Source organism: Macaca mulatta, chromosome 16 (genome assembly GCF_049350105.2).
Source record: "Macaca mulatta isolate MMU2019108-1 chromosome 16, T2T-MMU8v2.0, whole genome shotgun sequence".
Lineage (NCBI taxonomy): Eukaryota > Metazoa > Chordata > Mammalia > Primates > Cercopithecidae > Macaca > Macaca mulatta.
This window is the reverse complement of record NC_133421.1, coordinates 69277210-69297456: the sequence shown is the minus strand read 5'-3', so window position 1 is coordinate 69297456 and position 20247 is coordinate 69277210. Positions and strand designations below refer to the sequence as shown.

The 20247-nt window shown below is 55.4% G+C and overlaps 2 protein-coding genes and 1 long non-coding RNA gene across 6 annotated transcripts; 1 reads left to right on the top strand and 2 right to left on the bottom strand.

The window, feature by feature from the left end:
- Positions 1-3438: 3438 nt before the first annotated feature.
- LOC144335786 (uncharacterized) lies at positions 3439-7643 on the bottom strand. The gene is made up of 3 exons (XR_013406945.1): positions 5500-7643; positions 5002-5361; positions 3439-3870 (listed from the first exon to the last, which is right to left on the bottom strand). It is a non-coding gene; the product is annotated as an uncharacterized LOC144335786 (long non-coding RNA).
- Positions 7363-17953, top strand: GFAP (glial fibrillary acidic protein). Of its 4 annotated transcripts, XM_028836604.2 has the most exons (10): positions 7363-7837; positions 8795-8855; positions 9060-9155; positions 9626-9787; positions 11516-11641; positions 11856-12076; positions 12651-12694; positions 13051-13170; positions 15433-15518; positions 16195-17953. In XM_028836604.2, exons 1-10 carry the CDS (start codon positions 7377-7379, stop codon positions 16234-16236), a joined length of 1419 nt encoding a protein of 472 aa, XP_028692437.2. In that variant the 5' UTR covers positions 7363-7376; the 3' UTR covers positions 16237-17953. The 4 variants fall into 4 exon arrangements, 3 of the variants coding, with proteins under 3 accessions (XP_028692437.2, XP_014975378.2, XP_077828206.1); XM_015119892.3 differs by lacking the exon at positions 13051-13170; XM_077972080.1 differs by lacking the exon at positions 13051-13170 and having other exon boundaries at positions 8795-8896; positions 8972-9155.
- On the bottom strand, positions 16823-20155 carry FAM187A (family with sequence similarity 187 member A). The gene has a single exon (XM_001115050.5). It carries the CDS (start codon positions 19767-19769, stop codon positions 18525-18527), a length of 1245 nt encoding a protein of 414 aa, XP_001115050.1. The 5' UTR covers positions 19770-20155; the 3' UTR covers positions 16823-18524.
- Between the last annotated feature and the right edge of the window lie 92 nt (positions 20156-20247).

Below are 20247 nucleotides of genomic sequence, written 5' to 3'. Positions count from 1 at the left end.
AGAATGTCCCCTTGGCTCTTGGTCATGTCTGGAGCATCCCAGCTCCCAGGCAGAATTTGGTTCATGGTCATCTTCCCTTCTTCCATGGTTCTTTGTGAAGAAGGATCCAGGAGGGCTTGAGATAAAGAATGTGGGGGCCGGCATGGTGGTTCACACCTGTAATCCCAGCACTTTGGGAGGCCGAGGTGGGAGGATCACTTGAGGTCAGGAGCTCAAGACCAGCCTGGCCAACATGGTAAAACCCCGTCTCCACTAAAAATACAAAAATTTAGCCGGGCATGGTGTAATCCCAGCTACTTGGGAGGCTGAGGCAGGAGAATCACTTGAACCTGAGAGGCAGAAGCTGCAGTGAGCCGAGAGATTGTGCCACTTCCAGCCTGGGCGACAGAGAAAGACTCCGCCTCAAAAAAAAAAAAGAATGTGGGGCAGGGGAATCACCACAGGGGCCCCACCAGAGATGGTGGCTGTGTTTTCCAGCTCACCCTGAGGGCTTCCCCCAGCTCGCATGCAGCCCTCCTGCCTCCGTTCTCCGTTCTCCGGCTCATCCTGTCCATTTGGAGGACTGCTGGGTTGGCCACCCGCCAGCCGCTCCTCCCACCAGGGCCACATCTGGTCCCCGCCTTTCACCCTCCAGAGGGAGCCAATCAGGGAGGTTGAGGAGAGTGGGGAACAGAGCAGATCAGGGAAAGCAATTAAAAAGCTGCTCTCAGGGTTACAAGCTGGGAGGTTGGGGGCAGGCTGGAGCAGGCCCTGGCTGGGTGGGGAAAAGCAAGGAAGAATGGGCCTGAGCTTATCAACCCCAGCGCAGCAGCCTGGGATCTGTGAAGGTGAGTGAGCCAATGCTGAGAAGGCCAGGGAAGAGCAAGGGGAAGGGACCCAGAGTTCAGCCAGGAACCATTCTGCAGCCACAGGAGTCGGTTCTAGACAGCAGAGCCTGGCTGGGCACAGGCTGAGGATGCGGGTAAGGAATGGGCCCTACCCTGAGGCAGCCCCCTCTCCAACAGAATGGAGCTCCTGCCCTCAAGGAGCTCCCATCTGACAATGAGCCATGGGTTCTAACCCGGGAGCCCCTATCCAAAGGAAGAGGATGACTCCTGTCCTGTGGGTGCTTTAGCCTGGGATTGGGAGAAACACTGTCTTTAGAGAGACCCCAGTTTGCTGGGAAGACATAGGTCCTAGCATCAGGAAGTCCCCATCTGTTGGGGGAAAGGCACGGGCCCTCTCCTTGTAAAGCTTCAGGTTGAGATGCAAATGAGACCCACACCCGAGAGAGAGTGACACACAGAGCTTTTCAAACTGGATGGAGTTGTGGGCTCAAGTCTAGGGATGGGGAGGGGTGAGGGTGGAGAAAACAGCACCCACTGGGGGAGTCAGAGAGCCAAGAGAGCAGGTGGGAAAGCAGTCTCTGCTCTGAGCCGGCAGAGAGAACTTGCTTGTGGAGACGAAGCCACCACCAGCTCGTGGTCTGGGGGTAGACAGTGCTGGCTCTCCCCCGTGCCTCACCAGCTGCTGCCCTCTGTCCCGTCCACACTGCCAAGTAACTGCTCTTGGGGGAGGGATGTCCACTTACTCCCAAAGTAGTTAACAGGACACAGGAGCCCCTTCAGAGGCCCCAGCTCCCGCCCCTCCGCCAACCCCATCGAAGATCCCCTAACATGTCGATAGGTAAAGCCCCTGGGAGGTGTTATGAAATGGAAGCTCTAATTTGTCAAGCACCTGCTGTGTCCAGCTTTCACTGATTTTATTCTTACAACTGGGGAGCAGGCATGGCTGAATCCCCATTTTACAGACATAGAAATGAAGACTCTGGCAAGGTTCTTGAAGTCATCAAAGACTGCATAGCTATTGAGTGGCCAAGGCTTTGCTCTCTCTCCTTGAGGACAGTGCTATAGCAGTCAGAGTCAAGTCTAGAGAACAAAGGGGGTGATGCCTCTGGGTGAAACAAATCTGGGTTTTAGAAAACTCCACCTGCAGCTACCAGACAGGCTTTCTCCCTGCCTCTAAACTGTGGTGGCTGTGGCCGCTCACACCTGACCAGCTGAGCACCGCCATCTAGTGGCCACTAGGCTCAGTTCCCTTCCACAGGAACGGGTCATGGATGAACAGACTTGCTGGTCACCAAGGCTCAGCCAGAGACACTGTGTTCTCTTCACCCAACTTGCTGACCACCACGCCGTGCCAGGCACTGGGCCAGGGCCAAGGGCCCAAGCAGAACCAGTGGGCAGCAGTCACGTGGTAAAACTGCCGTTTGAATTAGAGGCTGGCCTATTTGCAAACACCAGGCACCTTGGGTGAGGGTTGATGCCACATACGGGGTTGGTCTGTCCCAGGAGGCATCTGGGCTTTACCCTGTAAGCAGAAGGTCATCTAGCAGATTCTGATGCAAGGGAAGGGCACGGGGAGGTCATCTTGTCCCCACCTCGGCTTGAAGCAGGAACAGCTTGGCTGTAGGCTCCTTGAAAGGGCATCCAGGCATCTCTCTCCATGGCTGGTACTATCCTGTTGTGCAGTCTAGGCGCCAGTCTAGGGTTTGGTCTGAGGCTTTAGAAGTTGGGGCCTTCCAGGCTGGGCGCGGTGGCTCATGCCTGTAATCCCAGCACTTTGGGAGGCCGAGGCGGGCAGATCACAAGGTCACGAGATTGAGACCATCCTGGCTAACACGGTGAAACCCCGTCTCTACTAAAAATACAGAAAAATTAGCTGGGCGTGGTGGCGGGGGGACCTGTAGTCCCAGCTACTCGGGAGGCTGAGGCAGGAGAATGGCATGAACCTGGGAGGCGGAGCTTGCAGTGAGCCGAGATCGTGCCACTGCACTCCAGCCCGGGCGACAGAGCAAGACTGTCTCAAAAAAAAAAAAAAAAAAAGAAGAAGTTGGGGCCTTCCATTCGGGGAAGCAGGAAAGGAGGCACCCCAGAGAATGGGGTCTGAGCCAGGCTAGGAGGATGGAGGGGGCTGGGTGGAGGCTGGAAGGGCTGAGGGCCTACCCTTCTCTGTCTGCTGTATCTGCCTGCAGCAGATGCAAATCAGAGTGTAGTTTAGAACAGAGAGAGGACAGGCACAGCAGCTCACACCTGTAATCCTAGCACTTTGGGAGGTTGAGGCCGGAGGATCACTTGAGGCCAGGAGTTCAACACCAGCCTGGGCAACAAAACAAGACTTGGTCTCTTTAAAAAAAAATTATTTGGGTGCAGGGTCATGTGCCTGTAGTCCCAGCTACCTGGGAGGCTGCGGCAGGAGGATTGCTCGAGCTCAGAAGTCTGAGGCTGCCGTGGACTATGATGGCACCACTGCAATCTGGTTCTGGGTGGCAGAGTGAGACCCTGTCTCTAAAAAAAAAAAAAAGAGAGAGAGAGAGGGAGAGAACATACTGTCATACTGTCCACCATTAGGGCTTGGTACATGAATGCATATAGTGGAAAATCATGCAGCTGTTAAATGATGATGCAGACAAATATTTATTGATATGGAAAGATGTTCACAACATATTGTTGAGTGAGAAAACCAAATTACAAAATAATTTGTACAGCATGAGCCCATTTTGAAAAACATGATTTTATATGTGTGGAAAAAATCTGGTAGTGTTTACCTCCAGGTGGCAAAATGATGGCTAATTACATTTTTTTGTATTGTTTATCTATAGTTTCTGACTTTTCTACAGTGAATATTTAATTAAAAAGATAATGAAAGTTTGGAAAACAACCATGACCAAATCTGTCTGTATCTTTGGTTCTCTGTGCAGACATCTTTAGATAGTTAAGGGTTGGCCAGGCATGATCTGTATGTACCGGTTGTACAAGTCATGCCTGTAATCCCAGGACTTTGGGAAGAAGAGGTTGGAGGGTCGCTTGAGCCCAACAGTTGGAGACCAGCCTGGGCAACATGGTGAAACCTTGTCTCTACAAAAACACAAAAATGAGCTGGGTGTGGTGGTGTACCTCTGTGGTCCCAGCTACTTGGGAGGCTGAGATGGGTGGATTGCTTCAGCCAGGGAGGTTGAGGCTGCAGTGAGCTGTGATAGCACCACTGCACTCTAGCCTGGGCAACAGAGCAAGACCCTGTCTCAAAAAACAAAAACAAGATAGTTAAGGGTTGAGTGTGAGGAAAGGTCTGAGGGTTGAGAGGGGGTGGAGGATGCACCTGGGCCTGTGACAGGGGCCCACGGAGGTGGCTGATGGCAAAGGCTGGGGGACTCCAACTGCTGATGCTGAAACAACCTTGTGTTTCACGTACATAGGGATAGTTTACTGAGCTTCAATGACAAGCATCTCCTGCTTATCACATCTTTTCTCTCCAGGACAGCTTTGCCCTCATTTTAACTAGACTTCCCTTGAACCAAAAGGGAAGACCACACGCTGTGACTTGCTGGGCAGCCTGGAGAGGCGGGCTACTCCTAGCCACAGAGATGAGAGTTGAGACAAGAGCTCATCCCCAGGCTTCCTTTTCTATTTTGTTTATTTTATTTATTTATTTATTTATTTATTTATTTATTTTTTTTTTTTTTTTTTTTTTTTTTTTTGAGACAGAGTCTGGCTCTGCCGCCCAGGCCGGAGTGCAGTGGCCGGATCTCAGCTCACTGCAAGCTCCGCCTCCCGGGTTCACGCCATTCTCCTGCCTCAGCCTCCCGAGTAGTTGGGACTACAGGCGCCCGCCACCGCGCCCGGCTAGTTTTTTGTATTTTTTAGCAGAGACGGGGTTTCACCGTGTTAGCCAGGATGGTCTCGATCTCCTGACCTCGTGATCCGCCCGTCTCGGCCTCCCAAAGTGCTGGGATTACAGGCTTGAGCCACCGCGCCCGGCCTATTTTTTTATTTATTGAGACAGAGTCTCACTCTGTCACCCAGGCCGGAGTGCAGTGATGCGACCTTGGCTCACTGCAGTCTCCACTTCCTGGGCTCAAGTGATCCTCCCACCTCAGCCTCCTGAATAGCTGGGACCACAGGAATGCACCACCATACCTGGCTAATTTTTTGGTTCACCACATTGCCCAGGCTGGTCTTGAACTCCTGGACTCAAGCAATCCGCCCACCTCGGCCTCCCAAAGTGCTAGGATCACACACATGAGCCACTACGCCCAGCCTTGCTCTTCCTTTAAAGCCTCCTGTCCTTCCCCAGGTCCCCAATTCATAGCAGGATCAAAGGTCATTGGGCCCTCGCCCCCTCTTCAAGATTCCCCTCCCTATGTCACTGCTCAGGCCCAGAGTCAGACGTGACTAGAGCCTAAGGGGCTCTCACCTCCCTCTCTGTGCTGGGACTCACAGGGGGGAACCTCAGCAGGCAGTCTGTCCATCACATGCCCAAATGAGGAGCATACCCTAGGCTGGGCACAGTGGCGCACAACTGTAATCCCAGCACTTTGGGAGGCTGATGTGGGAGGATCGCTTAAGCCCAAAAGTTCTAAACCAGCCTGGGTGACATGGCAAGACCCTATCTCTGCAAAAAAAGTTAAAAAATTAGCCAGGTATGGTGATGCACATCTGTAGTCCCAGCTATTCAGGAGGCTGAGGTGGGAGGATCGCTTGAGGCTGGGAGGTTGAGGCTGCAGTGAGTCGTAGTTGTACCACTGCACTCCAGCCAGGGTGACAGTGAGACCCTGTCTCAAAAGACAAAAAAAAAAAAAAAAAAAGAACATATCCTGGTAATATCCTGGTATGGAGTAGGGGACATTGCTCTCACAGGCTTGGGAGCCTGAGCTGGCTCTGTGAGCTGGGGAGGAGGCAGACAGCCAGGCCTTGTCTGCAAGCAAACCTGGCAGTGCTGGGCTGGCGGCCCCCCAGGGCCTCCTCTTCATGCCCAGTGAATGACTCACCTTGGCACAGACACAATGGTCGGGGTGGGCACACTGCCTGCTTCCCGCCCACCCCAGTCCCCCTCAAATGCCTTCCGAGAAGCCCATTGAGCAGGGGGCTTGCATTGCACCCCAGCCTGACAGCCTGGCATCTTGGGATAAAAGCAGCACAGCCCCCTAGGGGCTGCCCTTGCTGTGTGGCGCCACTGGCGGTGGAGAACAAGGCTCTATTCAGCAAGTGCCCGGGAAAGGGGATCAGGGGAGGCCCAGGCATGGACAGTGGGTGGCAGGCGGGAAGAGGAGGGCTGTCTGCTTCCCAGAAGTCCAAGTACACAAATGGGTGAGGGGACTGGGCAGGGTTCTGACCCTGTGGGACCAGAGTGGAGGGCGTAGATGGACCTGAAGTCTCCAGGGACAACAGGGCCCAGGTCTCAGGCTCCCAGTTGGGCCCAGTGGCTCCTGCGTTTCCAAACCTATCCATCCCCAGAGGTCCTTCCCATCTCCCCAGGCTGATGTGTGGGAACTCGAGGAAATAAATCTCCAGTGGGAGACGGAGGGATAAAGACTCAAGCCAGCACAGCCAGCTCACGCGTAACTGCTTTGTGGAGCTGTCAAGGCCTGGGCTCTGGGAAAGAGGCACAGGGAGGCCAGGCAAGGAAGGAGTGACCCGGAGGGACAGACCCAGGGGCTAAAGTCCTGATAGGACAAGAGAGTGCCAGCCCCCTCTTGCTCTATAAGGACCTCCACTGCCACATACAGGCCATGATTGATGCTTAGACAAAGGGCTGGTGTCCAATCCCAGCCCCCAGCCCCAGAACTCCAGGGAATGAATGGGCAGAGAGCAGGAATATGGGACATCTGTGTTCGAGGGGAGGACTCCAGGAGTCCTGGGAATGGGGCCTAGTAGGAAATGATGATATAGGCACCCCTTGAGGGTACTGAACAGGTTTGTTCTTCGCCAAATTCCCAGCACCTTGCAGGTACTTACAGCTGAGTGAAAGAAGGCCTGGGTTATGAAATCAAAAAGTTGGAAAGCAGGTCAGAGGTCATCTGGTACAGCCCTTCCTTCCTTTTTTTTCTTTTTTTCCTCTTGAGACTCTCTCTGTTGCCCAGGCTGGAGTGGCGCAAACACAGCTCACTGCAGCCTCAACCTACTGGGCTCAAGCAATCCTCCAGCCTCAGCCTCCCAAAGTGCTTGGATTACAAGCATGAGCCACCCCACCCAGCCCTTTTCTTCCTTTTTAATTGATGCATAACGATTGTAAGTATTCATCACGGTCCAACCAACCCCTTCTTGACCCACCTTCCTAGAGAGAGGGTCCTCTTGCTTCAGTGGTCACGGCCCCAGACCCATGGTCTGGCTCCAGGCACCACCTGCCTCATGCAGGAGCTGGCGTGCCCAGGAAGCTCTGCCTCTGGGCACAGTTACCTCAATGGGGTGAGGGGAGCTCTCCCCATAGCTGGGCTGCGGCCCAACCCCACCCCCTCAGGCTATGCCAGGGGGCGTTGCCAGGGGCAGCCGGGCATCGCCAGTCCAGCCCACTCCTTCATAAAGCCCTCGCATCCCAGGAGCGAGCAGAGCCAGGGTAGGATGGAGAGGAGACGCATCACCTCCGCTGCTCGCCGCTCCTACGTCTCTTCGGGGGAGATGATGGTGGGGGGCCTGGCTCCTGGCCGCCGTCTGGGTCCTGGCACCCGCCTCTCCCTGGCTCGAATGCCCCCTCCACTCCCGACCCGGGTGGACTTCTCCCTGGCCGGAGCACTCAATGCTGGCTTCAAGGAGACCCGGGCCAGTGAGCGGGCAGAGATGATGGAGCTCAATGACCGCTTTGCCAGCTACATCGAGAAGGTTCGCTTCCTGGAACAGCAAAACAAGGCGCTGGCTGCTGAGCTGAACCAGCTGCGGGCCAAGGAGCCCACCAAGCTGGCCGACGTCTACCAGGCTGAGCTGCGAGAGCTGCGACTGCGGCTCGATCAACTCACCGCCAACAGTGCCCGGCTGGAGGTCGAGAGGGACAATCTGGCACAGGACCTGGGCACCGTGAGGCAGAAGTGAGGAGGGGATGGGGAAAGGGGGCCTTGTGAGCAGAGGGGGCTGAACCCCCGAGAGAGAGTGCCCGAGAAGTCTCAGGCAAGGGCTGAGCCTCCCTGCTCCCTGGGTCTCCCTGCCTCTTGATGGGGCACTATCCTTGCACCCCAACATGATGGCAGAGACCAGAAACAGGCCCAGGACCCCAGGGATCTGATTCCCACATGCCTTCTGCCAGGGAGCCAGGGTCCCCTCAGCACCTCCCCACTGGGGAAAGCAGTGCAGGAGCGGCTGGGCCCCCAGCAGCTGGGCCCTTGTGTTTCATTCATGGCTGGGCTTTGTGACTGTGGGCAGCGAGCTCACCTATTGTGAGCCTGGGTCCATATAAAGGAGGAGTTGGAAGCAGAGAAGGTTGGTGTCCATGAGGGAGATTGGATTCTGGGGTAAAGGAAGTGAGGGAAAGAGCAGGCAAGCCTGGGTGCAGCGCACAGGTGACTGCCTGCCACCAGCTTGTGACCTCCGTCAAGTCACTTTGACTTGCACAGCTGTGAAGCGGAGCTCATAATAAAATTCATTTCAAAAGGTGGTTACCTGGGATCAGAGGAATCCCCAGGGGCATGGCGCTTCGCTGAGCTGACAGGACATGCGTGTGTGCCTTCAAGTGCAGGAGGACGTGTGTGTGTGTGTGTGTGTGTGTGTGTGTGCAGCAGTGTGTGTACGCTGGTGCATGCGCCTGTGTGAGGAGAAGCAGGTGCGCCAACCCTGATAAGGCACCTTAGTAATGAGTTAAGGCAAAAGCCCACATCTGCTCATCCTCCAGACAAGACCTCTGTCTAAGGCCCCCCAACCCTTACTCCTCCTGCTGCTCTACTGGTCCTGGGTGGGGGTGGTCTCTGTGACAGCTGCCTCCAGGGAGATTGAGGCAGGTAGCCAATGTCCTCAGAAGAGCCTGGACCCAGGAATGTGTCCCCCCACTCCAGGCTCCAGGATGAAACCAACCTGAGGCTGGAAGCCGAGAACAACCTGGCTGCCTATAGACAGGTCAGGGAGGTGGAGGGGAGGGGCAGGGGAGGGAGGCAAGGGTTCATGGCCACTCACCCAAACACAGCCCCCAAGCTCAGCCCTCCAGAGCAATGTGCTGCTCCCCACTGACCCAGAAGGAGGGGTAAGGCAAGGCTGAGCAATGGGGAGGAGGAGCCTGGGGCCCGAGTGGCCCTCTACTCCTTACCCCTCCTGCCACTCCAGGAAGCAGATGAAGCCACCCTGGCCCGTCTGGATCTGGAGAGGAAGATTGAGTCACTGGAGGAGGAGATCCGGTTCTTGAGGAAGATCCACGAGGAGGTGAGGCCAGGGCAGAGGAAGAAAAGCTCAACACAGAGACTGCAACTGAGAGAGGGAGGGACAGAGACAGAGGCTGTCCTGTGTCCAAGGCTTAACAGGCTTACTCCCCATCCTCCCAGTCAAGACTGGACTCCTCACCTTCCCCATCTCTTCTGCCTCCTTGGAACTTTTGTCACCACTTTGCCCTCCCTCTTCCATCTGCCTTCAGATAGACATGCGCCCCTCCCAGATAACACTCAAGCCCCTTGCAGTCTCTGAGAGACACACTCAGAGAGAGGAGAGGAACAGAGATTGGCAGGAAGAGACAGGAAATGAAAGACACAGAGAAAGGCAGTAAGGGAGACAGAAAGAGATGAGAGAACATTCTAGCCCCTGGCCGAAGGGCAGGAAGAAGGGGACACGATGCTGTGAGGAACTGCAGCTGTGGCCTGTACCCTGAGGCCTGGTACCCCTTCTCTCACCCTGGCCAGGAGGTTCGGGAACTCCAGGAGCAGCTGGCCCGACAGCAGGTCCATGTGGAGCTGGACGTGGCCAAGCCAGACCTCACCGCAGCCCTGAAAGAGATCCGCACGCAGTATGAGGCAATGGCGTCCAGCAACATGCATGAAGCTGAGGAGTGGTACCGTTCCAAGGTAGCCCTGCCTGTGGGCCAGCCTGCCTCCTCTAGGCAGCCCTTCTTGCTCCATACAAGAGAATGGGGGAAGGAGGGTGGAAGAAGCTGGGAGAATATCCTCTCCAGGTGACTGACCTTCACCAGAGAAGTGAGATGACTTGCCCAGGGCCACACAGGCACTACTGCTTTCAAAAGTGCCCGTTATTATTACTGCTACTATTGCTATTATTAGTAGTAGCTGATACTGTTCTGTGCTAAGCTCTGTGCTTTTCATGCATTACCTCACTATGAAGTAGGTGCTGTTCTTTGACAGATGAGAGAGCTGAAGTCCAGAGAGGTTAACTAATTTGCTCAAAGTCACACAGCTCCTAAGTGGTAGAGTTGGATTTCCAACTCTAGCCCATCTCACTTGGGAGCCTGCATTCCATGCCTCTGCCAGTCTGTTTTGGGTTACTGAGCCTCTACCGTATGCCAGGCACCCCCTCAGGACACAGAGAGGTGTCTGAGCTGGAAGGTGTGATGTTGACGTGCACCCAAACATAGTGCCGGTAGAGAACACCACAGCTCGGAGCTTATATGTAGTGTGGGAGCCAGGTAAGACGCTGTAGGTGGGGCATTTGGGCTAGGCAGGACAGGCAGGCTGTGGACAGGAAGAGAAGAAGGGAGGGCCATTTCTGGTGGAGGACAGAGCCTGGAGTCAGAAAAGCACAGAGAGGCAGAGCCCGAAGATGCTGGCGTAGCCAGCGCACCTAGCTGAGGAGTGTAAGTAGTAGAAGCCACTGGCGTCTGAGCAGGGTGAAGGCCCAATGGAGCTGGGAGGACCTCCCTGCAGTGGGGGGAGAAAGGGCTATTAGAACCCAGGGTGAGGCCAGGCATGGTGGCTCACACCTGTAATCCCAGCACTTTGGGAGGCCAAGGCAGGCGGATCACCTGAGGTCAGCAGTTCAAGACTAGCCTGGCTGATATGGTGAAACCCTGTCTCTACTAAAAATACAAAAATTAGCCGGGCGCGGTGGCGGGCGCCTGTAGTCCCAGCCACACGGGAGGCTGAGGCAGGAGAATGGCGTGAACTCGGGAGGCGGAGCTGTGAGTGGAGTGAGTGGAGTGGAGATCGCGCCACCGCACTCCAGCCTGGGAGACAGAGCGAGACTCGGTCTCAAAAAAAAAAAAAAAAAAAAAAAAAAAGAAAAAACAAAACAAAACAAAATTAGCCGGGCGCGGAGGCACACACCTGTGTAATCCCAGCTACTTGGGAGGCTGGGGCAGAAGAATTGCTTGAACCTGGGAGACAGAGGTTGCAGTGACCCGAAATTGTGCCACGGCACTCCAACCTGGACTACAAGAGGAGACTCCGTCTCAAAAAAAAAAAAAAAAAAAAACACCCAGGGCTTCGCTCGCCGAAACCCACTGTCCACTGTGGCAGACGACAGCGTTCGGTCCCACAGATACAGCTGTCAGTGTGGAAGGTTCTGGATTCTGTGGCACCATTCATTCGCTTGCTGACCAAGTGTTGTGCTAAGTGCTGAGGTCTGGCAGCCGCTACCTTGCCCGCATCCATGGGTCACAGTTGTTGGGAAAAGTCCCAGCCAGGGCCAACGTCCTGGGGTTGACTGGGGTGCTGGTCACCTCCCTGATTTTCCAGAGCCTGTGCCTGCCCATGGGCCCACACAGTCCCCTATATGTGTCCTCCACCCGCAGCCCCGCGGCCCCAGGCCGCCCTCAGTCTATGGCCCCTCTCCCCATCTAGTTTGCAGACCTGACAGACGCTGCTGCCCGCAACGCGGAGCTGCTCCGCCAGGCCAAGCACGAGGCCAACGACTACCGGCGCCAGTTGCAGTCCTTGACCTGCGACCTGGAGTCTCTGCGAGGCACGGTGAGCGCCGCCAGGGCAGGACGGGGACAGGCGGAGCGGGGACGGCCACCCCAGGAGATGCCAGGGGAGAAGGACCGGGGCGAGGACCTGGGTCGAGGGCGGGGCCCGAACGTTACTCCCGGGCTAGAGGAGGGGCCTGGGGCCGGGGGCGGGGCCTGGAAGCCTCGCCAAGTCGGGCTGGGGCTCCGCGGGACTGGCCTGCTCCATCCCACAGAACGAGTCCCTGGAGAGGCAGATGCGCGAGCAGGAGGAGCGCCACGCGCGGGAGGCGGCCAGTTACCAAGAGGCGCTGGCGCGGCTGGAGGAAGAGGGGCAGAGCCTCAAGGACGAGATGGCCCGCCACTTGCAGGAGTACCAGGAGCTGCTCAACGTCAAGCTGGCCCTGGACATCGAGATCGCCACCTACAGGAAGCTGCTGGAGGGCGAGGAGAACCGGTGAGCCCTGATCACAGCCCTGGGGACGTCTCCCTGTGGCCTCTCCGTAGAGCTCCCCTTGCCCCCTTCAGGGACTGAGTCTTTTTCAGCCTTGTGTCCAGATCCCTTCCCACCTCAATGCCCAGCACAGTGCCTGCCTCACACACAGCAGGCAGTCACTAGATGTTTGATGAATGAATGGATGGATGGATTCAACCAATATTGAATAGGCCTCAAGGCCAAGGACTTGGGTCACCCTCCAAACTAAGAGGCTTACACCCCATCCTCCCAGCCAAGATTGGACTCCGCACCTCACCCATTTCTTCTGCCTCCTTGGAACATTTTTCACCACTTTCTCCTCCCTCTTCCATCTTCCTTCAGATAGACGTGCGCCCCTCCCAGATAACACTCAAGCCCCTTGCAGGCTTTTGGAATTCCAGATATCATGTTGGCTGCTGGGGAAAGCTAGGAGATGGAGTTAGACTTTCCTGGCAACGAAAAGGGTGTTTAAGTTGTCATGATGGCCCTGGACCAAGACCCAGCCTAGGGGTGTCCCAGGCAGCCTGGGCAGCCCTTTCCCTCTGCTTTCTTTCAGGATCACCATTCCTGTGCAGACCTTCTCCAACCTGCAGATCCGAGGTCAGTAGAGCAGGGTCTCGCGGGAAGGGCACTGGAGTCGTGCCCCCTCCTCCAGGGCCTGTAGGTTGCTCCGGACTGGGACTGAGGACCAGGGCAAAGGGATCCACGCTCTCCCTGGGGGCCTTCGTGACACCGCAGCGCTCCTAGCCAGAGCCTATCATCCCAGGGTACTTCTAGGCGAGGCTTGCCGCTGCCCCTGTCCTGCTAGGCCCTGGGTCCCTCTTCCCCTCCCTGCACCCCATTCCACAGCAGAACTGGGTGAGATCTCGACATCTGCCCTGTCTGCAGATCCCTGAGCAAGCACTGCCCTTCTGAGTGTTTTCTGTTTTTGTTTTTTTAACTGCTTGTCACTACAGGGGGCAAAAGCACCAAAGACGGGGAAAATCACAAGGTCACAAGACATCTCAAAAGCCTCACAATACGAGTTATACCAATACAGGCTCACCAGATTGTAAATGGAGCACCGCCAGCTCGCGGTTAGCTGCCTGCCTCTCAGACACGGCGCTTTGCCCAGCTTGACAGGGAGTGAGCCTAACGCACCTCATCCTCCTAATCCTACTGAGCTCCCTCCTCCCAGGGTTCCCCTAAAGGGCCTGGACTGCAACATTTTCCCAGGAACCGCAGTGCCCAGGCCAGGATGCGGTACAGAGTAATTTACATTAAACCGGCAGAGCTGGTTAGTGGTAAAGGTGGTGAGTCCTTGGGTGCGCAGCTGAGCTGCTCCAGGGCCTCTGAGCAAGCAGCAGCCTCTGTCTCACCTCTTCCCGTCACTGGGAGGGCCCCTTGGGTCTCGCTGTGCCTGAGGGCCAGGCTCTCTGCTTTATTCTTTCATCCCTGAGGCTCCATGGCTCAGCTCAGTGCTGACTCAGTCCAGAGGATTTTTCCCTCAGGACCGCTGCTCTTGCAGTGAATACAGTTTTATGTTCCCTGCTCTTAATGTTAAATATTAGTGAATGTGACATGTTATATTTTTCCCTCTGAGGCGGGGAAGAGCTAAATTACTTTTTACTTGCATGTGGCCCTCAAATGATTCTTAAAGAACAAAATTCCTTTTCTTCTGGGCTAGAATATTTAGGACCACTAGATATGCATGACCCAGGGCTTAATTCAGCATCCGAAAGGTTAACCAGGCTGACTAGTAGAGGTAACACTGCCAAATCCCAGATAGTCGCAGGTCACTAAGGTACAGATAAGTGGCAGAGAGAAGTAGGAAAGAGGAAAGGGGACAGGAAAGGGACCTATGTGTATTGAGCGCTAATATCTGCCATATGTTTAACAGCCTTTATTTTAGTTAATTGTCTCCTCTCTCCCACCTACAGAAATAGGCCCCATCATCCTTATTTTACAGATGAGGAACCTGAGGCTGGGAGAGGTCAATTAACTTGCCCAGAGTCATGTGGCTGGTTGGTGGCTAAGTTGGGACTTCTTTTTTTTTTTTTTTTTGAGACGGAGTCTCACTCTGTCGCCCAGGCTGGAGTGCAGTGGCTGAATCTCAGTTCACTGCAAGCTCTGCTTCCCGGGTTTACGCCATTCTCCTGCCTCAGCCTCCCGAGTAGCTGGGACTATAGGCGCCCGCCACCTCGCCTGGCTAGGTTTTTTTTGTATTTTTTAGTAGAGACGGGGTTTCACCGTGTTAGCCAGGATGGTCTCGATCTCCTGACCTCGTGATCCACCTGTCTCGGCCTCCCAAAGTGCTGGGATTACAGGCTTGAGCCACCGTGCCCGGCCAAGTTGGGACTTCTTGAGCTCTGGTCTCCTGATTCCTTCCCTCCCCTCCCCTTCCTTCCTTCCACAGAGCATCCCTCTGTCACCCAGGCTGGAGTACAGTGGTGCAATCTTGACTCACTGCAACCTCCACCTCCCAGGTTCAAGCAATTCTTGGGCCTCAATCTCCTGAGTAGTGGGGATTACAGGTGTGAGCCACCACACCTGGCTAATTTTTCTTTCTTTCTTTCTTTTTTCTTTTCTTCTTCTTTTTTTTTTTTGAAACAGAGTCTTACTCTGTTGCTCAGACTGGAGTGCAGTGGTGTGATCTCAGCTCACTGCAACCTCCGCCTCCCAGGTTCAAGTGATTCTCCTGTGTCAGCCTCCTGAGTAGCTGGAACTACAGGCACCCGTCACTATACCCGGCTAATTTTTGTATTTTTAGTAGAGACAGGGTTTCACCATATTGGTCAGGCTGGTCTCGAACTCCTGACCTCAGGCGATCCACCTGCCTAGGTTTCCCAAAGTGCTGGGATTACAGGTGTGAGCTACCATGCCTGGCCTATTTTTTGTATTTTTAGTAGAGGTTTCACCATGTTGGCCAGGGTAGTCTCAGACTCCTGGCCTCAGGTGATCCATCCGTCTTGGCCTCCCAAAGTGCTGGCATTACAGGCGTGAGCCACCACGCCCCGCCTGGTCTCCTGATTTCAAAGCCTGTATGTCCTTCCTCGATGCCGTGCTGGATTTTCAGAAACCCAGGTGCCAGGCCAGGGCTTGCAGAGGGGCTAAAATGAAGCCAGGCCAGAAGACAGAGCAGCCAGGACTCAAACTGGACAGAGCAGCCAGGACTTGGGCAGCAGCACTATTGGGATTTGGGGGCTCTCCAGCCCGTTTGGAAGAGCCTAGGCTCTCTCTGCCCAGTTGCATAGGTTCTCATACTCATGATGGGGGGGTGCGATGGGGAAGCTGGGCATGGGAGAGGATGACTCACGCCCTGAAAGTCCATGAGAGGCCTCTTCTCCTCACATCTGCAGAAACCAGCCTGGACACCAAGTCTGTGTCAGAAGGCCACCTCAAGAGGAACATCGTGGTGAAGACCGTGGAGATGCGGGATGGAGAGGTACGGAGGGATTCAGGCCCAGTCAGGCTCTGGCTGGCCCCAGGGATTTTCAAGGCCAGGCCGTGGAGGAAAGCCTGGGACTGGCACATAGAAGGTCCCCAGTAACTCCCAGGAGCCCCCTAAGGAATTCTGGAGGAGAGCAAGGAACCTGAATGTAATTCCGTTTCCTCAGTCCCTCCATAGGCTGTTCTAAGGGCAGCCTTGGTACCAAAGCCACTAGATTGGGTCCCAACACACGCTGTCTCTTTCTCACCCTCAAACCCGGGGGCCTGGCTTGCCAGGGATAAAAAGAGAATTAAGGTTAGCAGCTTTCACTTCCAACTCTAGCGGAGACAGTTGGAGATGGGGACGGCTTTCCATTTCCAGCTTAGTAAAAGGAAACTACCAGGGGAATGGGAAGAGGGGATTTGGCGTATCCCCCAGGCCACTTCAACCACAGTGGGAGCTCATCTTACTGCAGCAGCTTACTACGTGCCAGGCACGATGCTAAATGCTTTCCCAGTGTTATCTCACCACCCACTCTGACCACCACGCAAGGCAGCTGTGGTTACTGTCAAGAAAAGAAAGACCTGGGAAGCGGGGGACTTGCCCAAGGTTACACAGCTTCATGGTGGTGGACCTGGGGTCTGCGTGAACTCCTAACTGTTGCACTGTGCATGTTCCCTGTCCCCTGCAGGTCATTAAGGAGTCCAAGCAGGAGCACAAGGATGTGATGTGAGGCAGGACCCACCTGGTGGCCTCTGCCCCATCTCATGAGGAGCCCGAGCAGAAGCAGGATAGTTGCTCCGCCTCTGCTGGTGCATTTCCCCACACCTGAGCTCCCCGCCACCCCAGCTGCTCCCCTCCCTCCTCTATCCCTAGGCCAGCTTGCTGCCCTAGGCTCCGTCAGTATTAGGCCTGCCAGACGGCACCCACCCAGCACCCAGAAACTCCAACTAACAAGAAACTCACCCCCAAGGGGCAGTCTGGAGGGGCATAGCCAGCAGCTTGGGTTAGAATGAGGAGGAAGGAGAGAAGGGGAGGAGGGTGGGGGGGGACCTACTACATCGCCCTCCACATCCCTGATACCTGTTGTTATGGAAACTGTTGCCAGAGCTGGAGGTTCTCTCAGGGTATCTGGGAACTGTGCCTTTGAGTTTCCTCAGGCTGCTGGAGGAAAACTGAGACTCAGACAGGAAAGGGAAGGCCCCACAGACAAGGTATCTTTGGCCAGAGGCTTGTTTTGTTTTTTGGTTTTTATGAGGCGAGGTCTCCTATGCTGCCCAGGCTGACCTTGAACTCCTGGGCTCAAGCAGTCTTCCCACCTCAGCCTCCTGTGTAGCTGGGATTACAGGCTCGAGCCACCATGCCCAGCTCAGAGGGTTGCTCTTCTAGACTGACCCTGATCAGTCTAAGATGGGTGGGGATGTCCTGCCACATGGGGCAGTCACCTGCCCAGATCCCAGAGGGACCTCCTGAGTGATGACTCAAGTGTCTCAGTCCACCTGAGCTGCCATCCAGGGACCCTGTCTGTGGGCGTGCTGTGGGCAGGTGGGAGCTTGATTCTCAGCACTTGGGGGATCTGTCGTGTACGTGGAGAGGGATGGGGTGCTGGGAGGGATACAGGGGGGCTGCCTGGTCCCCAGTGGTGGGTACAGAGAGGTCAAGCCCAGGAGGACTGCCCCGTGCAGACTGGAAGGGATGCTGGTAGAGATGGTGGAGGAGGCAATTGGGATGGCGCTAGGCATCCAAGTAGGGGTTGTGGGTGACCAGTTGCACTTGGCCTCTGGGTTGTGGGAATTAAGGAAGTGACTTATCCTCTTGAAGATGCTGAAAAAGGAGAGAAAGGGGATGTATCCATGGGGGCAGGGCATGACTTTGTTCCAGTTCTAAAGGCCTCTTCCTTGCTGTGTCATCCCAGGCCACCCCAGCCTCTGAGCCCCTGGGACTGCTGCTTCTTGACCCCAGTAAGCCACTGCCACACGTCTGACCCTCTCCACCCCATAGTGAGCGGCTGCTTTTCCCTAAGCCAAGGGCCTCTTGCGGTCCCTTCTTACTCACACACAAAATGTACCCAGTATTTTAGGTAGTGCCATATTTTACAATTTGTAAAACAAGCACGAGCAAAATGAAGACACTGGCTCATATTCCTGCAGCCTGGAGGCCGGGTGCTCAGGGCTGACATGTCCACCCCAGTGCACCCACTCTGCTTTTTAACTGGGCAGACTGGTAAGCAGACTGGTGGGATCTGTGCCCAGAAATGGGACTGGGAGGGCCCACTTCAGGGTTCTCCTCTCCCCTCTAAGGCTGAAGAAGGGTCCTTCCCCCTCCCCAAGACTTGGTGTCCTTTCCCTCCACTCCTTCCTGCCACCTGCTGCTGCTGCTGCTGCTAATCTTCAGGGCACTGCTGCTGCCTTTAGTCGCTGAGGAAAAATAAAGACACATGCTGCGCCCTTCCCCAGAGTGGACTCGGATCTGTTTATGAGAGGGTGGGACTGGGGCCAAGATGTAACCTTTGACAAGACCAACTCACTTCCTATTACTGATCATCTCTGGAGCCCATGCCCTCACCAAATCCCACCCGCAGCCAAAGAGGACATACAGCAGCTCCCTCCACTCTCTTCCTCCTTCCTTTCCCTGCTACCTGCAACTCAACCAGTACAATCCTCAGAGGCAAGAAAGTAAAGCAGCTCAAACACGATTCAACACTGCTCAGTGTTTACCACTGGATAAATCTGAGTTCACGCCTTCCTTCTCTGACCTAAGTGTGAAGTCAGGAAACACGTGTACCCTAACTACTTCCATCCTGACCTCAGTCCCCAATCTCCCACCAGCCTCAAGCCTCTCCACTTCTCAGATCAGGCCCCAGACCTGCCCATGAAAATGGGGAGCAGGCTATAACTAACAGATTTGTCCACATGTTCCTACCACACGTCCCGCCCCAAGGTACCCACCCAGAGACATCTGGTGTCATTTAACAAACACATTGAAGGACAACTGGTCTTCAGAGCTGGGGAAAGAGAGAACCTAAGGGGAGAAGTTGGGACAACACTGAAATAAGTAACAGCAGCAACGACAGAGGTGAATGGCGACGAAGACTGCCGTGATGAACAGGTAGCCTATCAGGGTGAGCTCCACAGCCGAGCGAGTCTCGGGATCCGACAATGAGGCTGGGTAGCGCCCACGAGATGTCACACCCAGCCGGAAGCCAGCAACTCGCACACCCTGCCTCCAGCAATAGTAGATGCCCCGGTCATCCAGCTGGGTGAAGCGGATGTGGAGCTGGTTGCCGTGGTCAATGAACACCCTCATGGACCTGTTGACACCCTTCAGGTACTGTGTGCGGTAGAGGTGCTGGCGGTCTTTGTCCCAGGCCACGGCATGCTCTGGCCGGGCCCCGGGACAGGAGATGATGAGTCCATGGCCCAGTCTCTGCTGGTGGAACTGAATGGGCACCTGGGGCACCCAGGGCCGGCTGCCCACTTTGGACACATAGTTAACGATGGCCAGCACACCCTCCCGGATGGTCTTCGTCTTCTCACAGGGTACTATGCAGCTCCGAACCAGCAGCTCAGGGGTGTGGTCCCTGGCCTTGGTCTGCAGCTTCCTTGGCACAGCCCTTGAGCCACAGGACACCACATCGGGCACCGCCTTGAGGTAGCGTGGGGAGAGGTCTGGGCTCTGCAGGTAGCAGAGGCCGATGCGCCACTGCTCCCCACGCACCCCGCAGCGGTCACAGGGGGTCCATTCCCAGAAGGTGGTGAAGACATGGAGGTGCCCATAGTATTCATCTGCAAAGGGCTCCTGGCCCTCGTCCTGGAAAGTGGCCACCATTCCCTCACTGTTCTGGATGTCCACATCGTAGGCGTAAAAGTAGTCCCCCTTGCGGGTGCCGCAGAAGTACAGGCCTGAGTCCTCAGGCTGAGCCCTGAAAACCAACAGGCTGAACATGCGGATGCTGAAGCGGGCCAGCATGTCGCTGCCCACACGTACCTGGGCTGCCTCCGTCAGCACCCGCCCATCGAAGTCCGTCAGCACTTTGGTGTGGCTGCTACCTAGGTGCTTTTGGTAGAACCAGACTACAGCTGGCACCTCTTCGGGTTTGCAGTGACAAGGAAGCTCAAAGCTCATGTCGGCCAGGTAGGCTGCATTTTCAAACATCAGGAAAGCAGGGCAGGGGGTCTTCTGAAAAATGTTTTCCTTCTCTACAATTTCAAAGGCCTGGAGACCCCCCCATGCCCACAGGAGCACAGTGGTGAGGGCCAGGTGCATGCCTGAAGGAGTGAGGGGTCAGAGGGGCAGGGCAAAACCAAGGCATTAAAGGCTCATAGGGCTCCCAGAAAGCACTGATGAGCTGAGGCCTCTGGATGAGGAAAGGATTATGCAGCCAGGAAAAGCAGCAACAACCTGCAGAGGAAGTTGCCAAATGCAAGGCGATTTATGCCCAGTGGATGTACAAGATGCCCTTCTAACATTCCAGACCCCATCTTGGGGGAAAGCCATTCTAGAACCTGGCCTTCACTCCCCTTTCTAGAACATTGGCACTCACCCAAGAATGGGTCAAAGGAAACCGGAATGAGAAGGGGCCAAGGTGCTCAGGCAGGGAAATCTCTGCCTCAGTGCTCCAGGCCCTGCCCTGCCAGCCTGGTGGAAAAGTCTTCCCTTTCACCAATCCGGGAAATGGAGGAAACCCGCTCTCCTGCATCTCTGGCCATTCAGGAGGCTGGCTGGACCTGAGCTGATGGCTTGG